At 43.2% G+C, this 23,148-nt stretch overlaps 7 protein-coding genes across 7 annotated transcripts; 2 read left to right on the plus strand and 5 right to left on the minus strand.

Annotated features, from left to right (window-relative positions):
- Nucleotides 1-755: 755 nt before the first annotated feature.
- EAF01_011865 (uncharacterized protein) lies at nt 756-2,506 on the minus strand (the record flags this gene model as incomplete). The annotated part of the gene is made up of 2 exons (XM_038920123.1): nt 756-1,803; nt 1,850-2,506. 2 exons carry the CDS (start codon nt 2,504-2,506, stop codon nt 838-840), a joined length of 1,623 nt encoding a protein of 540 aa, XP_038764377.1. The 3' UTR covers nt 756-837.
- Nucleotides 2,507-2,988: 482 nt separating this feature from the next.
- EAF01_011866 (uncharacterized protein) lies at nt 2,989-3,726 on the plus strand (the record flags this gene model as incomplete). Its single annotated transcript, XM_038920124.1, has 1 exon — nt 2,989-3,726. One exon carries the CDS (start codon nt 2,989-2,991, stop codon nt 3,724-3,726), a length of 738 nt encoding a protein of 245 aa, XP_038764378.1.
- A 464-nt stretch (nt 3,727-4,190) lies between these two features.
- Nucleotides 4,191-4,942, plus strand: EAF01_011867 (uncharacterized protein; the record flags this gene model as incomplete). Its single annotated transcript, XM_038920125.1, has 2 exons — nt 4,191-4,436; nt 4,490-4,942. 2 exons carry the CDS (start codon nt 4,191-4,193, stop codon nt 4,940-4,942), a joined length of 699 nt encoding a protein of 232 aa, XP_038764379.1.
- Nucleotides 4,943-5,614: 672 nt separating this feature from the next.
- Nucleotides 5,615-6,733, minus strand: EAF01_011868 (uncharacterized protein; the record flags this gene model as incomplete). The annotated part of the gene is made up of 1 exon (XM_038920126.1): nt 5,615-6,733. One exon carries the CDS (start codon nt 6,731-6,733, stop codon nt 5,615-5,617), a length of 1,119 nt encoding a protein of 372 aa, XP_038764380.1.
- Nucleotides 6,734-10,013: 3,280 nt separating this feature from the next.
- Nucleotides 10,014-10,649, minus strand: EAF01_011869 (uncharacterized protein; the record flags this gene model as incomplete). The annotated part of the gene is made up of 1 exon (XM_038920127.1): nt 10,014-10,649. The coding sequence occupies one exon, from the start codon at nt 10,647-10,649 to the stop codon at nt 10,014-10,016; it is 636 nt and encodes a 211-aa protein (XP_038764381.1).
- Nucleotides 10,650-13,484: 2,835 nt separating this feature from the next.
- Nucleotides 13,485-14,345, minus strand: EAF01_011870 (uncharacterized protein; the record flags this gene model as incomplete). Its single annotated transcript, XM_038920128.1, has 1 exon — nt 13,485-14,345. One exon carries the CDS (start codon nt 14,343-14,345, stop codon nt 13,485-13,487), a length of 861 nt encoding a protein of 286 aa, XP_038764382.1.
- Nucleotides 14,346-20,970: 6,625 nt separating this feature from the next.
- Nucleotides 20,971-22,898, minus strand: EAF01_011871 (uncharacterized protein; the record flags this gene model as incomplete). The annotated part of the gene is made up of 2 exons (XM_038920129.1): nt 20,971-22,600; nt 22,651-22,898. The coding sequence occupies 2 exons, from the start codon at nt 22,896-22,898 to the stop codon at nt 20,971-20,973; spliced, it is 1,878 nt and encodes a 625-aa protein (XP_038764383.1).
- Nucleotides 22,899-23,148: the final 250 nt, after the last annotated feature.

Raw genomic sequence — 23,148 nt, forward strand, 5'->3', positions numbered from 1 at the left:
CTTCGTGCTTAGGACATCAATCTTGCTATTAACTTGAATCAATGAAACCCTGTAAAGCATCGAGTCAATCAAATAATTAGATTAATAGTAGAATTTCATATTACTGTTGTCTGCAGCCCTGTAGTAAGGCCATGGTGGTCTTGACACCCTCCAGGTTATCCCTGAATCTTTCTATTTTACTCTCTTTGAGGGCCATATGGACTTTCCTCCATCGTTTACCGAGACTCTCATTAGCAAAAGATAGATTTCGGGATAACCCTGAGATAAACTCGGAGAGCTGATCGATATCATCCTTTGCCAATTCCAAGGCCTCTTTGACCATGCTTTCGAAAAATTTAGGCGTGCTACCAGCTTCATATTCAACTTGAATCGCATGAAAGACGTTAGCCACAAGTCTGAGCTCTTTAGACAATCGACGTATATCTGATGGAGCATCCTGAACGGCTTCCCAGAATTCAGCTGCTTTTCTCAGGGCATCTCCTAGTTGGACCGCGAGTGTTGCAATACTAATGATGCTTGCTGTGAGGCCGACAAGATCCATGATAATGTACAATATCAGCCAAGACGAGTTGTCTGATAACAACAAACGATGAACAGATCGTGTTTTGCTGCGAGGAAAGGAGTGAGCTGCAATAACGTACGTTTGAAGTGGTGTGCTGCACTCAGCTTTGAAAAGAGATAAGCCTCACACAACCCCAATTAGCAAGCCAATCATTAAAGTGAGGCACTGCTGCATGACAGGGGCTTTTGGCTGCAGATTTCACAGTTTGACTGGGATTTAAGTCGCGAATAGTTATTGTAGGTGATTTACCCTGTTATACTACAGTAATATGGATATTATGAAGTTCCTTTTAATTCTGCCTCGACCTCCTCGACAACAATTGCTCGAACATCTTCCCAAGAAGTACTGGGTACAACTCTGACCCGTTTCTCTTTTTCCTCTAAACCAACAAATTCTTTGGGAAGTACTGCATCGAAACTGAAGCTCTTTTCATCCTTTAGCGCAAGATCAACAGCATTTGCAAATTTGGCTGGGTGTGCTGTTGAAAGAGAAATGTGATATGCATTTGGTGAGCGGGAGACAGATCGTAATGAAGCAGCTACACCAATGGCTGAATGTGGATCCAAAATGTAGGAACCACTAGTATAGAAATCCTTAATTGTGCCAATGGTTTGCTTGTCGCTGACTCTTTCGCTGTCGAAATCTCTGTTCGCAGCCTTGAGGATTTCGTCTTGGACATTGAATCCACCGTTTGTTTTCAATTGTTTAAGCCAGACTTCGACTTCCTGACCAGCTTGCTTTTTATTCCACTCATCATCCATACCGGCGGCAGAAGCATACTCGTAGGCCAAAAACCACAGCAATCGCTCAAAATTACTTGAGACAAGAATGTCCATAGCTGGGCTAAGAGTCTCCTTGACACCATCCTCGTGTGCTTTTACGCCATCTTCAACGAGTCCACCTTCAGCTTCGACACCATGGACCGCCTTCTTCTCGTAGTGTCCTGTCTTCCAGAAGCGGTATAAAATATCATTCTCGTTTGTCGCAATCACAAGCTTTTCAGCTGGTAGACCCATGCGCTTCGCGAAATATCCAGCTAGGATGTCACCAAAATTGCCAGTAGGCACCACAAAGCGGACTTTGTTTTCGGGTTTGTATCCCGACGACTTTTGTAGAGAGAAGTATGCATGGAAGTAGTAGGTGGTTTGTGCCAAAATTCTTGCCCAATTGATAGAATTGACAGCTCCAAGGTTCATTGTCTCGTTGATCTGCGGGTCGGCGAATAAGGCTTTTACGGTATCCTGAGAAATATTAGATATTTCGACTATATGTAGATGTATGACTCACCTGGCAATCATCAAAAGTGCCTTCAACAGCCAAGTTATGCACATTGGCATCCAAAACTGTCGTCATTTGAGCCTCTTGCACAGGGCTTACTCTACCCTTTGGATGTAAGATGAAGACTGAGACATCTTTCTTGCCTCGAAGACCGTAGATAGCTGCAGATCCAGTATCACCACTTGTAGCCCCAACAACTGTAAGATGGTGTCTATCTTTTCCCTCCTTGCCTTTGTTCCGTCTGACGAGGAAGTATTCGAAGAGATTTCCAAGTAATTGTAATGCAACATCTTTGAATGCAAATGTAGGACCGTGGAATAACTCTAAAAGGTATAGATTATCCTTTTCGCTGAGAGGAACCAAAGGTGTAGTGTCCGGAGCGCGAAATGTCGAGTAACTTCGATTGATGATATCCTTCAAGTCTGAAGGTGGGATTTCGGAAGAAGAGATGTAGAGGGAAAGGATTTCGAAGGCGAGGTCAGAGAATGACAAGTCTTTCCATTTTGACTCCCAGTTCTCAGGTACAGATGGAATCTGTTCAGGAATAAATAATCCTCCATCAGCAGCGAGACCTTTCAAGACGACTTCTTCGAATGATAATCCGTAGTCGCCACCTCTGGTCGACAGATATCTTTGTGAAGGGGTATGGTCAGTCATGATGCTCAGTTTATTGTGAATAGATACGAATAACTTCAATTGAAACAATGTTTTTGATCAATGCAAAGATCCGCTCCGATGTCGGTTTCTATGCGGAAACCCCGCCATCTAGCGTATCCTCCATACAGTAACCCCGCTGCCCAGGGGAATTTTTTCAACATTTACGGTAAGTCACCTTGGTCCCGATCGACAGTCTACATCAATGTTTTGTTTGACAATCCGTTATGATGAGATCAGATGAAGACTCTGGCTTCTTTTAAAGAAGGGTCCAAATTCGCACATTTTGTATCACATTGGAGAACGATAAAGTACTGTATCTCAAGTATGGAGACTGCGGGAAGAGTTGACTTTCCTCCCTAATCGCCCATCTGCCAGATAAGTTGCATATTTCGTGATTATTGGGTTTCTATAGATGATCACACACCTACCGTTCGAAACAGAACTACCAAAAACACCCAGATTGCTTGGACTTCCAATCACAGAATCACACCATGGCACAAAATCTCTACGATCAAGAGGACTTTTTCCAAGCATATGCTCAGCTTCCACGCTCTGTTCATGGATTGGAAAAGGCTCCTGAATTCGAAGTACTACGTTCTTGGTTACCAAACCTTGAGGGATCAAACTTCCTAGATCTTGGATGCGGGTTTGGCTGGATGTGTAGATGGGCGCGAGAAAATGGTGCAAAATTCGTTCATGGTACAGACGTATCTGAGAACATGTTAGCTCGAGCAAGAGAGTACCCAGAAGATCCTTCTATCATTTATCGAGAAGCCGATCTCGAGATTTTACAGATATCTCCAAATGAGTTTCATGTTGCCTACAGCTCTCTGGCTCTTCATTACATCGAGAATCTACCATCTCTTGTCCATCAAGTCTATGAGTCACTGAAGCCTGAAGGAGCTTTTATTTTTTCTGTAGAGCACCCCATCTGGACTGCCCCACGGAACCCTGACTGGATTAAAGATGCGCAAGGTCGAGACGTCTGGCCACTAGATGGTTATTTGTTTGAGGGCCCTCGAACGACAGACTGGTTGGCAAAAGGGGTAGTCAAACAACACCGTTCGATTGCTACATACATCACGATTCTTCTTGATGCTGGCTTCATATTATCTGCGATTGATGAGTGGGGACCAACACCGGAGCAGATAAAGGAATATCCAGACTGGGCTCGAGCAAGGGATCGTCCTCCATTTCTACTTGTAAAGGCTACAAAACCGGCCAATTAGAGTACTCAAACCATCAAAATATCGAGAAACGGCTTGCTGGCGCCCGTGTCGGTTTCTGGAATTGCAAATCTGGGTATCGTTTAGGTGTTGCTTCAGGCGAAAGCGACAAAAGGTTCATGCAAGATATACCTTTTTTCAAATATTCGATAATAAATCAAAGAACCAAGGCTTTGAATTTGAGGTTGCTTCGGAAGCTTGGATTCATCGTACAATTTAATCATTCTGCATTTGAGATCATATTGCTATCATTATCTAATATTGAACTATCAAAGCTTTCAATGTCTGGTTCCGTTTGAGTGATGGTGTGCCACATTTCACGTCCCAATGGAGCCTGCATTACAGGGGCATCAAGCTGTAAGCACAGGCCAACTAATCCACCGATCATCAAACTCAAAATCGTTCATTCTTAAGGTGACTCCTACGACATCTTTCTGGAGTTCAACCGTCCGTCGAATGCTCTCGTGATGTTTGAATCATCTCGCGCAGATTATCATGGCTGGTTAGAGTTCAAAGAAAATGCCCTACCTAGCAATATACTCGGCTACCTACTCGTCCAATACTTCCTCCGGTATTTCAAAAGCAAACCTTTCGATACTGCATGCTACGATGATCCCAAGGAGATCGCAAAATGCGGGGCACTTGGCCAACAGAGCTTCTTGAAACAACCATTACCAATCCGAGAAGGTCTCAGACCTGAGAAGGGCAAATGGGTACCTTGAGGTTAACCCCCAAACCTGCACGAACTACTAACAGGCCAAAACAGGTAGTGCCCCACAGGCAGATCAATCAATTCGGTGAAAAAGAAATGCATAAATCAATCGATCAAACTGTTATCGACCTAGCCAAAACTTACCCTGACCACGTAATTCTGACTACATCTGCCCTTGAAAAACACGGCGATGCCCTCTTAATCGCAAACAAAGTTCCGACACCTCATCTCCCAGCACGGAAAACGAAACGAGAAATAGCACATGTTCATACGGAAGGAAAGAATGTGGACTATTCAATGCATGCTGTACTATCGCCTAAGGATTGCAAAGATGTGATCGAGAAGGGATGGGGTGAAAGAATGACCTTGGCTGGCACATTGAAAATGCCTGCGGAATATCTGTTGATATATACTCCGAGAACAGAGTCGGAATTGAAGATTGTGAGAGATATCTTGGAGGCTGCGATAGGGTTTATGACTGGTGCGACGAGACCTGTGGAAGAGTAGCGGACAGGCTATCAAGCAAAGGAAAACACCTGACAGATGAAAATATACAGTTCAATCATCTTCTCAAGGCATCTATCTATATCTTTGTAAGGATAGGACATTGGAAATAGTCATTTCGAACAGCTTTCGTACTCACTATGCCCAGAAAGAGTGACCTGAGTGGGAAATGCAATCACTTATTCTATCCGGTCGCAAGCTCGATGTGACATACAAAAAGTCCACAGTTCAGAGTCAAATATTCATCAAAGTTTCCTGAAAAGTTTTCATTCCAATATCTAAATATTGAGTATCTAATGTAAAAATAATAGCTATCTAGTGGGTTGTTCTAATCTAGACTCATTATCCACCCAAACCATCCGACCGTTTCCATTCCTATCCTTCCAGGCTTGCGCCATTCTTGTATGTACCATGTGTCCTATCCCATCCCATTCCATCCTATTCCTTCCATTCGTTCATTTCTCTTTATTTTATAAGGGGTATTGTTTTCATCCATCCATAAGAAACCGCAAACCAATCCACACGTGTCGCACACAAGACCAAAAATAAAGTACAAACGATAAAAAGCCCAGTTCGTCAACCGAAGCTTTTAATTCCCAACCATCAAACAATCAATCGCTCGAATCGCGAAGTCCAAGGAAAAGAAAAGAATCCGACAAATAAAACCACCATCCATCAATGATTCAAAGGATAAGGATGATACTTCCCATCATTAGGATACATATCATCATTCGCACTCCCTACACTCCCACCACTCAACCTCGATCCTCTCGTTCCCGCAACCCCAACGTTAACATTGACCGGTACCTCTCCTCTAACATAAGGCACCTCATCTCTTTCCCTCCTCGCATAGCTACTCCCCATCGTCATCCCCGGATATCCTTGTGGCGCACTCGTATATCCACTTGGGGAAGTACCATAACTAACACTTGCTCTTCTTGCACGTCCCGGAACTGCGTTCGCTGCCATGGAACTCAATGGTGTAAATGGATTTTGCATTTTAGCCGTGGGCGGAGAACCCGAGTTACGTTTTTCGCGAGAAGGAAGATCTTCGTCTCTGAATCGAGAGCCGGGACTCATAGGATTAACATCCCTTTCATCGTCGCGATAAAGTGGCGAAGAAGGCGCATCTCTATAGCTTGTTCTCCGCTCTCTCGCCTGATGTTGCGCTCGAAGTCTTTCTTCTTCTTTCCTCCTAGCTTCCGAATCGCGTTCTTTTTCGCGGCGTGTCATCGGTGGTGTGTTTCTCTCCACTGTCACTGGAATTCTTTCTCCTCTTTCTTTCTTCTCAGGTGTAATCTTAACATTGACATCGGATCCACGGACTCGGATCCCATCACTCTCTTTCGCCTCTCGTCCATCTTTGGCTCGAGATTTCTCTTTTTTCAAATCTTCAATTATACGGAGAGAATCATCCCTTTCACGACGGAGCTCTCGTTTCTCCCGGTTGCTTTCTACTAATGTTTCTTCTAGAGTGCGATTCTTCGATTCGAGAGATTTGACGCGTTCTTTGAGTGTACTGAGTACTTCATTGAGGGCATGGATATTTTGTCTCTGCTCTGCGCGGTCGGCGTCGGTATAGAAAGATGCCGAATTTACTGACGCAGTAGCAGAATTGGAAGAAGAGGAACCAACTCCAGAATCAGAGGGGTGACGTTGGTGAGAGAATGAGGGACGACGGGGTGTGGATGTGGGTTTAGATGTAATGGGTGGTGATGAGGGAGTTCCGCCGTGGACTGAAGATCCTTTGGTGGAAGAAGTGTAGTGCACTTTCTTGACGGGCTTGGAAGACATGCTGAGGATGCTGTGTTTGTGTACAAAGGTACGTTTATGTACCACTGTAACTATTTGTGTAACTTGAAAAGTTTGCTCCGAAGCAACTCGTACCAATCGTACGTTGTGTTTCTGACCCGACGATATCTGATTGCGATTGATAAATCAAATGAGCGCGGGAGAATAATTGGATGACGGGTATGGGTATTGATGCAGTAGAAGGTAATCTATTCGTCGCTGATGTGAATTGAATGGATAAATAAGACGAATTCCATTCGAGAATTCTTCTTTGCAGGTAAGATAAATGTAGGTGCGATGGGAATCGAGTCAATAAATACAAGGCTGAACAAGAAACACCTCTTTTTGATTCCTCATTCCTGGCCGGAAATTTATCAGATATATACTCCTACTCTACACCAATCTCCAAGCCATCCGATACATAGCCATATCACTCTCATACCATAGCCAACTTGCCCCATGAAAATGAACACAAGAAGGATCAATAAACATATGACTCTTCTTCGAAAACCGGTGTCTATTATCTATCGTTCTTGTGCTTAGCCTAGTACCTGCCTACAAAGCATCCGGGTTTCGAAATAATCATGTACCTTTTCTGCCTTGACTCAATTCGAGCTTCCAATCACAGCCTCAGTCCTGCTGGGGTATCTTGACATTTCGCAACTTTCCTTCGCGGCTCATGGCGTAACCGGGGTGGAAGAGGGATGGTTTCCTAATGATCTCACCGAAGTGGACCCTGGCTGAACATCCCGTTGTGCATATTTCTGGCGTAAATCCAATCGCCAGATGATATTTTGTTTATTCCTTCCTCATTCTATCATCTTCTAAGCATCTAATTATTCGGAGAAGACCCATTTGCCATTTCCGATGTCTCGAAATGATGATGTAAAAGGGATGGAGAAGGAAATTACTTTTTGGGCCCCCAAACTTACTGTACTTGCAACCCTTCTAAAATCCAAACATCCCAATTCCATGTCCGAAACTTTCGTAAACTATCAAATGATGATGACTCAGTCTCAAACATCCCTTTCTTCAGCTACCTCCTCGTGGCTTTCCCACGTCTAATCACGTTGATTGGTTAGCGAACGATCGAGAAAATTAAGTCCTTGTTCTCACAACCCATTTGACCCCAGGAAAGGGGCAGTGTTTGAATGTTTCTCTAGCCTTGTCTATATCGTTTTCTTCTTTCGGGATTGTGAATTCGCAAGAATCGTTCGCAATTAGTCAAAAAACGCCAGGGCAGACCGCTAAGAGGTTCTTTCAGGGATAAAATTTAGGCTGTGCCTATGACATGACATAAAATTCCTCGATTGTTAATCAATGAGTTAGATTTTTAAGCACATTTCATTGGGTACCTCGAGTACTCTATACGGATTCGGTTAGAAAAGCCCAATTCGGCAAAGATCGGAATTATTTCATCTAGGGTGTAGAAGATGGGTGTCATGGATAAGATTTAAGGTGTTGTCCGTCGGGTCGACGTTGTACTTACAGATGCTAGTAATGTGGGTAGGACGGTTTGAAGTTGGAATACAAAGTTACGAAGGCTTGAGCCTCAAAGAATGGAAACTTTCTTTTCTTACTTGTTGAAAGACGGGACAACAATAGGAAATGAGAAAGATTACGGTTATGTACGCACAAAATATCAAAGAAGAATATTAGAAAATGGCATGCGAATTAGACAACATGTTGATGCGTAAGGTAGTGATGCGGGGTGGCTGCATGAAGGGGTACAATCTCGATTGAACAATTCATTGTTTTTGTTTGTACATGCAAAAGCCCTCCCTGCAATACTTTCGAGATTACTCACACGGTATACGTTTAATCATTTTTCTTTCTCGATCAATCTTTGGATTCCCATTTCCTCATTCTCTGCAGATAATCTACCATCCATCCATAGCACGGGACTCTACACAAAAGCACGTACAGTTTTTATGACTCTTCCACCTCCCTTTCTCCTCTCGCACCCCCGTCCTGCCTATTCTTCACGTGTCAAATTTCTCAATTGTCCTTTTGGATTTCACGAATCAATAGGCTCTGGCATTGTAACCTACGCTAAGAGACCTAGACTGCAAACTAATAAACTGCCGAGACGCGAGTTTGACGTCAAGCATGCATCGATTAATGGCAGTGTGATAAGTAAACTGCATTTCTTATCGTTTATCGTTTATAAGAATTAGATGGAGGATCAATGATATGCTTCAAAGCTATTGTTTGTACTCGGTCTGTGGTTCATTTTATTTCTTGAGGAACACTGGAAGACTGGTGACTGGAATATTGTTGTGTCAATGAGAATTAGTTTATGTGCAAACTAGGAATTGACCCCGCGATATCGATTCTTTTCTTTTTGCATGTACGTCTCCAAAGTCCTTTGCTTGTACATCTATAAACCATATATCAAACTATTATATTACACAACCAGCAGCTTCAAGCAAGAACCCAAATTAACTCTAACTAACCCGTCTGTCCATGCCGTCAATGTACATAAGCCCGAAGGCAGAAATATGTAACTCCTCTTAACCCGTCACCTGAACCTCAATGATCATCCTTTTTTTCGCTTTCCTTTCGAGGCAACTATGTTGGGTGGGGTACGGCTACTCACATATCTCATACCATGAAATGGGTAGAGAGTACATTCGCATATGCCAATAAGCGAGAAGAAAAGGCATCATTTTTTGCATTGGGTTGTACATACATAAAGCACCCATGTATACAATACAAAGCCGGATAAAAGGCACCAATGAATAAGCGCCGATATCATTTGAGAACGTTCCAAAAAAAATCAACTCCATCATTCAAGAGATTAAACCATCAGAAGTAGACCAAAATCTGGCGACCGAAAACCAGACCAATTTATAAGAGCAAGTGCAAGTGCAAGAAACTCAACTGAATGAATCCATTTTGAAAAAAAAATAGAAAACAAGCAGACTGACTCTAAGCAGCTACAAGGTATCAAAAATCAAAAGCATTGAACTGTATTGTAAAGAAATTCTCCTCTCTTTTTCAGTTTTTCTAAGGATTATTAGCCTATGAGTGTTGGTGTACAAGTGTGGCGTGTAGTACGTACATATCATTCGCCGCGCCAAAATGTTCTGTGGCCCTCTTTGGTACTGCCATTCCCGAGTCTTGGTATAAATGATGCTGAGAAAAATTCGTGGATATTCATCTCTTTGTCCTTGTCGGTGAAATGTAGAACATCGACTTCATCTTGGATGTCGAATTTGAATTCATGAATCGTGAAATAGAAATCGCAACTATAATCCAATATCGCAACTAGCAAACCCCCTCAAACTCCCTCAACACGAAATCCGTTACCCACAATCCACCTTTTCAACTGACCCAACTTATTATCTTTCTCTGCCAACCATCTGTTCCTCTCACTGAGCTTGTCATCCATAATTCTGATTAACTCTTTCAACCTCTCAATCTCGGCAACTTTATCCTCAAGTCTTTCTTTCAACCCCCCTTCACTGAGAATCCCCCTCCCAGTTAACCCCCTTCTCATGAACCTAACTCTCTCCTCCGCCTTTTCACCCCTAGACTCAGCTCTTTCCCTCTTCCCCTCTAACTTTGCAACCCTTTCTTCAAGATACTCGATATCCTCACTCTTTTGCTCACTTTCCCTTCTCAAAATCTCTTTATCTCCCTTGAGTACATGGACAATATCTCGTAAAGCACTATTGTCAGAAATCAATTGCCAGTTCCTGCTCTCTGCAACTGCCAGTTCTATTTTGAGTGATTCAGCAACAGCTTGTAGTTCGGCATTGCGGTCTTCTAGGTCACTTGCTAGTTCATGAACCATGGTGCGAGATTGAGAGGGAGAGCGACGATGAGAGTTCGAGTTTGAGCGGAAAATGATACGCTCGTGGCCGTGACGATCGCGTTCAAAGAATCCGCGAGAGCGAGGACGATCGGAGGACATTTATATTGTGAATTTGTGTTTGTGAATTGGAAATTTTGGGATCAAATAGAAGATGAAGGACTTTTTACGTATCCAAGTAGATTGGTGGAAGATGCGATGTAAGATTGACTATATTGGACAATCAATAGATCTAGATGCTCTTAACGAAGATTTACTTGAAGATAGATTGACAATTGATTGGAATGGCTGATTATGCAAGCAAGTATCGCCTGCAGCTTCAGAAGCGCGTATGTATGTATGTGTAGAAACAGTATTAGATAATGCACTTCTCGGATTGTTCAATAAGAAGGGAGAAGTTTACAGTATATGTATAGTTGCCTACATCAAGAGAGCTCACGCGCGTAATGGACCAGGCATAGGCAAATCGCAGAATTTCTCTGGCACATTTCACGAATATCGAATTTTCGCACAGCCCTCTCAAACATCATGTGGCAAGATGGTAATAATTTGGACATAATCTAAATCCGAAAATCCGAACGAAACTTCAGAACAATATTAACAAGGCTACGAATACACGACAGAGGATTTCGGAATATCGTATAAGAAATTCGCGGCTTCTGCGTCAATTCTTTTCCATGGATTGTAAGGACCGACATGCAGAAACACCTCGTTTAGATTACTTCATTTCGCATCTCATCCGATCTGATTCATGCTTGACAAAGCAGTTTATCCGTCCGTGTGTCATATGTAAGTCCGTTTGAAGAGAAACTTCTCGCCACATCTTCATTGAAACGTCTAAAACCGGGGGCAAGGAACATGTTAAAGGAAAAAAAGTCTCACTTGCCTTGCAATGCCTATACTCTTGTCCATTTCTTCACTCCCCCTCCATGTCAAAAAAATGATGCAGACCCAACAAGCGGCCCCTCCCCCATACAGAAACACAACTCCTGTCGTACAAAGCTCCCCTAAAAGTACCAGCCACTCAGCTGTCCAAGGATAGATTGTTCGCTCAAAGGATTTTACCCCTCCCGTACACTTGCGGAAACTAAAGCTATACCATATCCAATAACACTTTTTCGATAACTTTGACTCAAAACGAAAAGTGTCAGAGCATGACCTGTTGTGTGACCAACTTTCGAGCCTCTAAATCACAAGAATGTGGAGTGGCTGTGCGGCCCCCAAATATAAGGCTGAGGCGTAATCATTTTCGAAGAGACCCGATATCATTTGAGCAATGTCTTGCAAAACAATTTCCCAGGGAAGCTTGGCTTCTCAAAGTGCAAATGCTGATGTCAGATTTTCCATAGCATCATTCCACATTCGGAACTTTCCAAACCAGCCACTTCACGAGAAGAAATCCTAAATCTTTCAGTCACATATTGGTATATCGTCACGATGCCATCGTAACGTTATTGGAGAACCATTTTATGATTTGATGGCCTGCAGATATGGCTGAAAATGCGGCGAAGTCATCCAGACCCTCTCGCTCATAATGAACTCAGTAGTCGGAACCGGTAAACCGGACAAGACATGGAAAACTTGGTGTGATGGAGGGGAAATCTCTGCAAGGCAGAGTTCGTGAAGGCTAGATGAATGTGGTACTCGCATGTAATGATGAAAAGAATTGCAATGTTTTGCAATACGTGATGACGTTTCCTTTGCTAGAGAGGAGCTTTCATTCTGCGTGGAGTGAGCGTGAGAATCATTATTTGCTGGGAACTTATTGCATTGGGCACCAACCGATTCAATCAAGCCAGCAGATTATTGCAATAGGTTGCTGGATGGAGAACATCTTGATATGCTTGTTCTAGGATGGGAGATGGATGGATGGACGAGGCTGTACTTTTTTCTCAGCGCATCAGACGCCCATTCGAAAACCTGAAGATGATGGCACAAGTCGCACGTGATTGAACAATAATTATTATGCAAGCGCAAGGCACACGCAACGATTGCATAAATCCCTCAGTGCACCGACAGCACAACAACACAGACACGAGAATTTGAATCTGACATACATCCAATACTCCTTTCAGATCACCCATCGGCTTCTCAGTGTGAAGATCTATCCCACTTGGAGCTTTTATATGTCTAGTGGTCAAGCGGCTAGTTATGCAAAACAAACACTGAGTATCGGACGAGATGCGGTGATTCTCTATCCTATGCTATGCAGATTATTAATGATTGCGCGTTGTGGCGATATCCTGAAATCTTATATACTATAGGATTGTAGGAGATGCGGCCGGATGCAGTCATCATCTAGACTGAAGCTTCTTGAAGAGGCTCGTGTAACAATCCGGGGAAGCCAGCTAAAAGTCATCAAAGTCGACCTTGTTACCGCTATTCCACATTAATAATACCGGCATATTGATGCAGACTAAGAGCGGGCGGATCATAAACCGCATGCACTTCGCGCTGATGGAAATGTCACAAATATTTACAATGTGAGTTCGCAGCAGTTTTGCATATCTTGAGGCGGTGAATCTGTGTATCCTGTTCGCCCCATGGAGTTTCCATCTAAAGTCCGAATGGCAAGCTGTCTTTTTACCCGGGTTCACGTGTAACTTTGAACAATGATTTTATTGATTGGGCAAACCATACAAAGGGGCTACGCGGGCATTGGCTAAGGACTTTTCGATCCGAGATATTAGAAGCTTGAGTGATTGTCCTCGAGCATTGAGCAGCCTTTAAGAGCTACCTAAGCAGTACCTTGAAAACCAAGTAATTCCCCCAGTCCAATGCTCCATAACATTTCTCGATTTTTTCAACTGAAAATTTGCGGGCATTGATCACTCCACAAAACTATGCTTTTAGGAAATCTCCGGAAAGTGTAAATTCTACAATCCACCTGTAACAACCATACTAGCAAGAATTGGTAAGCTCTACCAAATGTATCTCTCAAATCTCTTTTGATGCACCCACCCACAGCTTCATCACAAACCCCCAGTAAGCCTCCTCACCTCCTTCACCTCTAAACATCTGTGCATGCTTTCCTCCAACCATCTTAATCCTCTCAACCCTATACCCCTTCAAAGTACCTACTTCTCCGTGCTCCTCCACATCTTTCCACTCAATGACTTCATCTTCCTCGCTATAAATATACCCTCTAGCAGCTTCCTTCCTTACCAACCTCTCATCATTTAAACCTTCCAATGGTCCCCTCACCAAATCTCTCCATACCCAATGTGGACAATAATGCACGATAACATAAACTATCGACGCAACTATAATCGCAATGACCGCTAGGGGTATATATAACAACCAAGGAAGTTTAGCTCCCGGCACATGGAGGAGCGCATGCAAATCTCGCTTAAACCACGGGAGGGATGGACAGGAATCATATACGATGCTGGATATAGGCAGAGGTTTTCCTTTCTGAGATTGATACAGCCCAGCGATTCCGTAAAATCGTTTACCACCTCCGTTGCTAATGCAATGGACTAATAATCTCGCTCCTTGATCAGATGATTCGGAGAATAGAGCATCAATAGCAGGAGCGGCGTCTCTGCGTCGTTGAGCTTCGGATTGGAGGAGGAATTGAGAAGTCTTCATAGTGCAGAGGACGATACGGGAGAGAGGGAAGAGTTTGGTATAGTAGCTGGTGTAGTAGGAGATATGCTTTGGAGCGGCATTGTTCCAGCTGCAAAGGAGGATAGTTGATGGATCTGATAGAGGTGGTGCGGTAGTGGTGGAGGGTGTGTAGAGATAGACGCAGGGTGATAGTCTATTGAAGGCAGAGAGGGGTTTTGGTTGCACCATTTTTGTTGCACTTGCCATCGCAATTGGAATACCTAATATATCAGAGAAATTTGAACGAAGAAAAGAAACGAAAGAGGATGAAATTCGCAGGATGATAAATCTTTCACTAACATTTTATATCATTCCGCGAATCCGTTGACTGGGCAATTATGCACAAAAAAACTTCCGAATCCAGTCCGATCAGGACTGCCAACGCGGCAGTCTTAATGAAAGGATCCTCATGTTGAAGAATCTAGAATTTGTTGAGCAACGGGTTTGCCCCAGTTTGGTGACACTCCCGATACGTACGTATCACCGGCTCGAAAGCGGGTCTTTTCTTGTCATACCGAGGTCCGTGGTTCGGTTTGGCAAGAAAATGATACAAAAGCTCATCAACGTCCACGCTGACATCGACGCTGATAATGAGATGATCACGAAAGCCTCATTCGATCCTTCTAGTCGACGCTTGATCATCCTGAATATAGCCACGGGGTCATTGAAGCTTTCCCCTGGCATAAGGCATACCTCGGAAGCTAGACCTGGAGATATTAAACAGGCAATTATCGAGACTAAGTAGAAGACTAGGTAGGTTCTCTCGATAATGATGGAGAATCATCAAGCGATGTCAAGTACATCTCGACATTTTGAATTTTTTGGCACGGAATAGGGGAAATTTCTGTAGCTTACATAAGCTAGGCTCCAATTTCACGACCATTGCACCGTCAAGCCAACTTTCAACGGTAGAACAATCAGGATGAACTCACGCTTCCTCTGGGGTAGAAATTGTTGATTATATCTCTATTCTTTTAAGCAAATGGCCCCTCTAATATCTTGGGAGTCCAAAAACAAACCTGTCAAATCCCCCCACCATCTCTCAATTTTAGTCCGAGTCGTATCATATGATCCCTTTAACGGAAGTGAAAAGCTGCTCACAATGGCACAATGATGAACGGCGTACAGAACAGCAGATAGTTCAAACGAGGAAGATCTATAAGGGGTACCGGGACTTTAATCGAGGCTCGATATCCTGTCATATCCGTGAATACACAATGATGGACGATAATGCCTCAGATAGAGCAAAAGTATACGATACAACCCTCCTGTAAGATTACTATTTTATATCCTTGTAACGTCTGTGGTATTGAAACGCCCAGATTTCTATTTCTCGTCTCTTTCCGCTTGTTTGTAACGCAGAAGCTGGCGTTAATGAGATTCTGGAGAGTTTTGGGATCACATGTCTGGGTGAAACTATTGGAGTCAAAGACGCACCCCAAGATTGGGATGACTAGAGGGGTAGATGTATGTCACATGGTTCTTTCTCTCCAGTAGGAGGCGGATTTCTCTCGATCTTGGAATTTGGGAGCCGATAAAATGCGATCTTTTTTTTGGCCAAGCAAAGAGGAAACTTCGATTTACAAAGCTCTTCTGATTCTTGAATGGCTGGAAGAAAGTGTTTTAAATGCAATCAAGAACTGCCACTTCTTCACCCAGATCGCAGATGGGCCAAACCCAGTCTGATAAGAATCCCACAAAATTGTACAATGAAGTAGATGAAAGTGGCGAGTAAGATGATGGATATGATGAAAGATGATTGTGGAATGTAAGAGGACATGATTTGCAGGATGATAAATTTCGCATATAAAAAATTGATGAACTCCAAACCGCAAAGTATAACTTTAGTATTATCATTATATATTAAGAATATCTCATGGCGATGATGGAACCATCAAGGAGCTGTACTAGCTAGCGAGGTGCTGGATGTTCAGAACCTTCGTCGTAGTACTATCCCTTTGTATTTTGAGAGATGACAAGGATGGTGAAAATACCGACAATCAATTTAGCTAGGCATTGAGGAAAATGCTGGGTCGCTGAGGGCAAAGCTGCATCTGAGGACACCCCTCGAAAGGGCACATTCGCGCAATGAACAACGTCAAAATTTCAGATTGACTGAAGACGAGATCAAAAACTTACCATAGTCGCTACTATACAGAAGATACTAATGTATAGCTTAGTATGCGTCATGCTTGATCAGCTTGAATATGGTACTGAAAGAAATGCGATGATGACAATGTTGATTGCAGTTCTCACAACAAGCAATTGCCACAAATTTTCATCCGGTCCACCAGAAACCATCGCTTAATTCATCTCCAAAGAGCCACATCAAGTAAGAAACCGATTTCTCCTACTGGCTTCTAGGCACTCTCACCTCGTTCCTCTCAGGGTAGATAGCTGCCATCTCATCTCATGATAGTGACAGTGAGTTCTAATTCTCCTATGCATTATCCCGTCGTTCCTTTTTCGCCTTGGACAATAACAAACAGATAACCAGAGATTCCCTCTTTGATCTCGACACTCGATCTTATTGTCTGTAGAGACTCATATGATTATCCTTACAGATATGAATACAGTGAACATCTGCCCCCGAAAACTAGTACAAATCACTCTCCACAGATCAACAATGTTAAAGTACCAAAAGTATGAAAAGATTGCTCCTCAGGTCTTAAAAGGAGCAAGGCTGAGAAGATTCGTCACGTAAAGCAATCACAAGGCAAGAAGTCTCCATGACTAGACCGAGTATTCTCTTCCTGACGCCGTATACTCATATAGCCATTCGGAGGCGAAATTGGTTCTTCCTTTACCTTTTATGCCAATCATGATGTTGCTAATGTAGAGTTGGGAAATCCTGAAATTTGACGACAGTAACCTAATTGACAGTGGAAGCCACATAATGGCAGCCATGGTAGTTCATCTAGGGGTTAAAAAGTACAAGTGACAGGATGATGATAAGTTCATCAGCTGGTAGATATCTCATTTCGAATCTCACAGCTGATAGAGTAGCCACATGCAAATTCGCTTCCCATCATCAGTTTCCATGGTGTCTATGAAACGTATACTACTTGATTCAACCTCTCAATGCAAAGTCCTTATATAGCGCCCGGAAGATATATTTACTAGTTCCGTAGAGATGATTTAAGAGTACCCTCGCATCGACTTGTAATGAATGGGTCCCATAAATCCCACTTCACTCTAAAAGTCTTTGAGAATGATTCACTTCTCACCTAGTCAAAACTTCATGCATAATCATCAACAATCTCCATTCTCACATCTGTATATGACAGCTTTTCTCCTCTCATACTCGGCCAATGAACCTTCAATTCAGCAACAGAGATGGAGAAATGGTTCCGGTATTCTACTTTTGCAAATCTGTAGATTAGATCCACTTCCTTCGAAATACTTCCCAAAACACTCGCTTTCTCATGATAAATGTACATACTCCAATACCTGACACGACAATGAGTAACGTAAGTCATGGCGTAATGCGTCTAATGGCGTAATGCGTCTAATTGTGGGGGACCACCCCATCAAAAAAGCAACAATTCAACAATGGTCCGTCGAAAAAGTTTAAAAGTGCAGGAAATGGAATCTCGACTTTCTGAAGCAGTATTAGGAGTTCAAAATGGAAAGTATAAGTCTTCATATGAAGCTGCAAAAGAACTAGGGCTTTCTAAAGATACTGTGATGCGACGCGTCAAAGGGGGTTCGTCGCGTTCTGAAGCACGTCAATCGCAACAGAAACTTTCTGCTGTACAAGAGAATGTACTTCTTAAGTGGATAAAGCAATTGACAATTAGCGGCTATTCACCAGGCCATTAGTTGTTAAAAGAATTGGCTGAGGAGTTACGTTCAAAACGGACTTATAATTTGGATTGCCCCTCATTTGACTCCCTTGAACTCCCACCACAACACCTTCTTGGTCATGAATGGGTTCCACGATTTATCAAACGACATCCTCATCTTACAGTTGTTATTGGCCGTCGAATTGAATCTGTAAGAATGGATGGTGCAACCAGGGAAACATGTAGTACTTGGTTTGACGCGTATCAAAAAGCGATTCAGGATTATGGAATTGAGAAGAAAGACGAATATAATATGGATGAATCTGGACATTCAATTGGGACAATGGAATCAACTCGAATTATTATCGATTCTACACTTCGTACAAAACATCAAGCACATCCAGGCCGTCAAGAGTGGATTTCAATGGTAGAGTGTATTTGTGCGGATGGATCCATTCTTCCACCACTCGGGATTTTTAAAGGTAAAAATGTCCTTCAAAATTGGATTCCGAAGGAAGTTCTTGGTAGCTGGTTCTTTTCAGCAAATACAAAGGGCTGGACAAGCAATCTTCATGGATTAGAATGGCTAAAACGCGTTTTCGAACCTGCAACTCGTGCAAAAGCAGGTGGCAAATATCGGCTTCTCATCTGCGATGGCCACGATTCTCATATTAGTGGAAGCTTTATAGCTCACTGCCTTCAAAATCGAATTGTACTTCTTATACTTCCTCCTCATACCTCGCATTTGCTTCAGCCACTTGATGTTGCGGTTTTCGGTCCATTGAAAAAACGGCTCACCGCAGCACTTTCTGATTTGAATCAAGCTCAACTTGTACGAATACAAAAGATTGAATGGATGGAGGCATATATTAAAGCTCGAGCCGACGTATGCCATCATCAAAATATCGAATCGGCATGGCGGGGAGCTGGGTTACATCCATTTAATCCACAGAGAGTGTTCCGTACACTGGGTCGAGAGTTTACCCCCGAAGTCGAAATATCCAAAGAACCAACCCAATTTGATATTTTTAACCAAGTCTTCGTCAATAGCTCACCCCCGGATGTAGCAATCTTACAAACAGCAAATAACCTTTTAAATTCAACAATTGAAAATGATACGACTCTTTCAACCCCGGTTCGTCAATACATTCGAAAATTGACGATTGGGAGTGAGCAACTTCGAGCTCAAAGTATTGTTCACCAACACGATGCGAATAATTTACGAGCTATTATGAAGAAACGTACGATACGTAAGAAAGGAAAGAGACTAGTTTTGAAGGGTCATTTTCATATTTCTACGCAAGAATTATGTGATGCAGTAGTGGAAGTCGAAAAAGCTACTAAGGTACAGACAATGAAAAAAGGAAAAGGGAAAGGGAAAGTAATTGAATATGAAACTGAAACTGAAGAGGATATTGGAGAAGAAGTTGAAGATGAATCTGAAAGTGATACTGGAGATTGTATTATAGTTGATTGTTGAGTAATTGAGATTTTAATAGAGTGGTTCCCCGCAATTAGACGCATTACGCCATGACTTACGTTAAGCTGAAAATGACAACAACTCATCGCCAGTAGCGACTCATAGGGAAAGACGATAATATTGAACAGTCTACAGCGTCACTTAATTTTCTATTCTTCACCAAGAATCCTGATACTTCTCAGTCAAGCAATGTCAATCAGGGCTGCGAAATATGGTTCTAACCGAAAGAAAGATGAACTCCTTAGAGCCCATGCGTCATCTACCCCGTAGGATCTGTATGCTTTGTTGACGTCCCGATTACACCACTCTTTTGTACCTGTAGAAACTCTTTCAAAATACTTTTTACCGACCATTTTGCAGACCATATACAAATCCACCTCACTCCATCTTTCCCACTCAACAACCCCTCCACACCAACTACATACCCTCATAACCAGCAAAACCATGCAAGCTAGTGAATCCACTGCTAGTATCTACACTTGAGTGATCTTGTGTTCTCTATGCTTTTTTTTAAATAGGCTCATAAGATCCTCAATCAAGACACGAACATTTCCCAAACAACACAAATTGCTCCAGATCATGGAATGTGACTAACGATCTCCGTTTCGCTTTATCACCATGAACGTAGTGGTTTAGCCGCTTTTTGGTCTCAGGGGAAACTCTGCTTAGTGTTGTTCAAAAATTGCCAGACGGCAGTATGGGGGAAAACAGCAATAAGAATAACAAAATAACAACGATACAAGCACATGGCAGCAACAATCCTCGGACATCCGATGGTCGAGTGATCTCCGGACCTACGTACCAGAACCAGTGCAAAACTTTGCACCATCCTACAATTATGGGACAGGCCATGTGACGTATGGTGCGCGACTGTTTTCCGTTCATTTTTCAACCTACAGAAGAAGCTATAAATATTTATAGAGACGAGGGAATTTGTGTAGTATTCGAATATCCTAGTTCCGGGAGTGGAAACTAAGAGCGGGAATAAGTGTGCGGAACTTTGGCAATGACCCCGAGCAGATAAGAGCATGCTATACATCGGATGGTAGCCACTGCAGACGAGAGAGTTCGCTTCGTTGAGCATAAGGGTTAAGCATATCAATGAATGCATCACTAAGAAAAGGATCAATGGATGATCTCGAGATTTTGCTACGTAATACTAGATCAGACATAACACCCCGGTTGGGAGGCCGTGTAATTGTATTCAGTTCAAAACCTCCTACCACTGAAGAACCAATCCTTCCTAGCTCGCCCCTCTCGCCACGACGTATGGGCTTGCACTCACGCTCGTAATTTATGTTTCCCCTACACATAATATCATCCCTATGAGCTTCAGACCGAAATTGGACAAGCCGAGGATAGACCCAAGTGCTATTTTGGATGTTATCCTTGGGCTTTTGTATCCTTTCAAGGCACTTTGAATGAAACTTTCAATGACGCATGGAATTCTGGTACTTCTGATAATGGCTCATATTCTTGACAGATTGCCGAACCATTGCTAATTACTTTTCGAGAATTTGCTGAACCATCATTTTAAATCAAGAGAATCTCACTTAGGGGTTGTTCCTGCAGGTGTGACTGGAGTTGATTTCGAAGAATCAGCGGCTGTAGAAGATTTTGGAGAGTCCGCGACTGGAATATCCACGCGAACTCTCCCACCTCCGTTTCTACCACCCCTCCTTCCCATTGTTCCGCCTCTACCACCGCGCGGAGCGGGATTAGCAGGTGACGGAGCAGGTGCTCTTGGGGCAGGACCAGCACGTGGTACAGGATTTGCAGTATTCCCCTTTCGTGGCATAACGTGAACGGTGCCTTGAGCCACGGAGACTGGATTCGCAGCCATTGCCTTCTTTAAACCTTCTGCATCTTCAAAATCGGCATATGCAAAGCCTTTCTTTTTATCTATTTCAACCATAGAGACTTTGCCGAATTTCTCTAGTGCTTCTTTTAACAATGGTTCTGTCACACCTTGAGACGGATTGGCATGTTTGATGAAAGCTTGTCGGGAAACTTTGGATGAAACATCCACCTGAGCTTTTGACCCTCGATTTGAAGTAGCCTGTTGAGGTGGTATCGTAGCTGAAGCAGCTGGAGTAACTTTTGGAGTTGATTTTGGTTGAACTTGGGGAGTAGATGAAAGCTGAGAAGTGGCGGTACTTGGTCGTTGCTGGGGTCTCTGATTATCGGGCTTTCTTAGCAAAACCATAGGTGTAGTTGGGGCAGAAGTAGTGGTAGTTGATGGCTTATTGGTAGACGACTCGGTGTTGTGATTTTGATTACCTCTCCTGGATCTTCGGCTACCCGATTGAGCGCTTGGCTGGGCAGGAGGAACTTTTGGTCCTGTAGGCGTTGTAGGAGTAGCTGGGGAAGATGCGCTATTGTTAGAAGTTGTGGTAGGCTTTTCAGTAGACTCCGCCTTTACTGCACTAGCTGTATCGCGTTTGATACGACGATGCGCCTGTGAGGGATTGAGTCCGAGATCACGCCGAAGCATACGAACATGAGCAGCGACCACAGCTTGTCTTTCATTTGCCGGAATTTTAGAAGTATCAAGCTTAGGTACATTCTTTTCGATGCTACTTGGAGCTGAGACAGAGGCTGCCGATGAGCTTGACGTAGCTGCTGTTCTCTTGCCAGTTTCTCTGTTCAAAATCTTGACAGCTTCTTGTGGGGCCGCACCTTTGTCGGATTTGGAATCTTTATTAGACTTCTTGCCATCACCCGCAGAATTCGATCCTTCACTTGTCTTGGACTTTGAAGTTTCCTGTTTCTTTGCTGCTTTGGCTGCTGATTCCTTCGTCTTATTGGCCTTCTTGTCTTTCAAAAATTGAACCAAGGGAGTTACTGTGACCTTCTCGGCCTTTCCTGTTGGGGGATCTTCGCCCTCTGCGCCAACTTCCTTTGTAGTAACTGGATTAGCCAAACCTTCCAGAAATGCCATGAATTCTGGATCTTGATCGATTGTTCCAGCCCGGGCATCTGTACGACGTTTGAGACCTGCGGGGACTCTGCTGTATGGCGCAAATTCGACAGTGGGCGGTCCAATAAGACAAAAATTTGTGTATGTATTTTTTGCATCTTCAAAACTAGACTTTCGCACGACGTCGGAGAATGGTAACAGATGGTCACTATTGGTCAAGTGAAGATATGCTCGAGAAGGACGGGATGGTTTGGAAGGGCTGCGTTTATTTGTAAGTAATGTCGGCGCATTCTTTGCGAAAGTACATACTCTTTAGAGTCTTTTCCCGGCTTGTATTGAAACCAATCAACCTTTCCTTGTCCTACTTTCCATTCGTCACCAAGCAATGAGCAGAATTCTGTCTCCGTCAATCCAGGAGCCAGTCTACGGACAATAAGTTTCATTTTTGAACTTGCTGGCTTGCAAGCAGTTTGTTTGGAGGTATTTCCCGATGTCTGGGTAGTTGAAACAGAAAGAACACCATTGGTATTATTGCGAGATCCTGCGGTGGTAGCCATTCTGAATGGCAGTTGTAATAACAGATGAAACCTTGAGGTCGACTTTCTATCGGATTATTGCGCCAAATGATTTGGGGCGCGTGGAACCGAATGATTGATGTTCACGTTCCTTAATCTATACGAGCTTGCAAATTCATGAAAAGCACATTGATATAAAGAATTGCGACGGCCATCTATCAGAGAAATCGCCTGCTGGTTTGTTTGTATTGTGTTTGTGCAAGTAGGAAACAGCATTAGGTATTGTACTCGA

The sequence above is a fragment of the Botrytis porri genome (assembly GCF_014898465.1).
Source record: "Botrytis porri strain MUCL 3234 chromosome Unknown BPOR_026, whole genome shotgun sequence".
NCBI lineage: Eukaryota > Fungi > Ascomycota > Leotiomycetes > Helotiales > Sclerotiniaceae > Botrytis > Botrytis porri.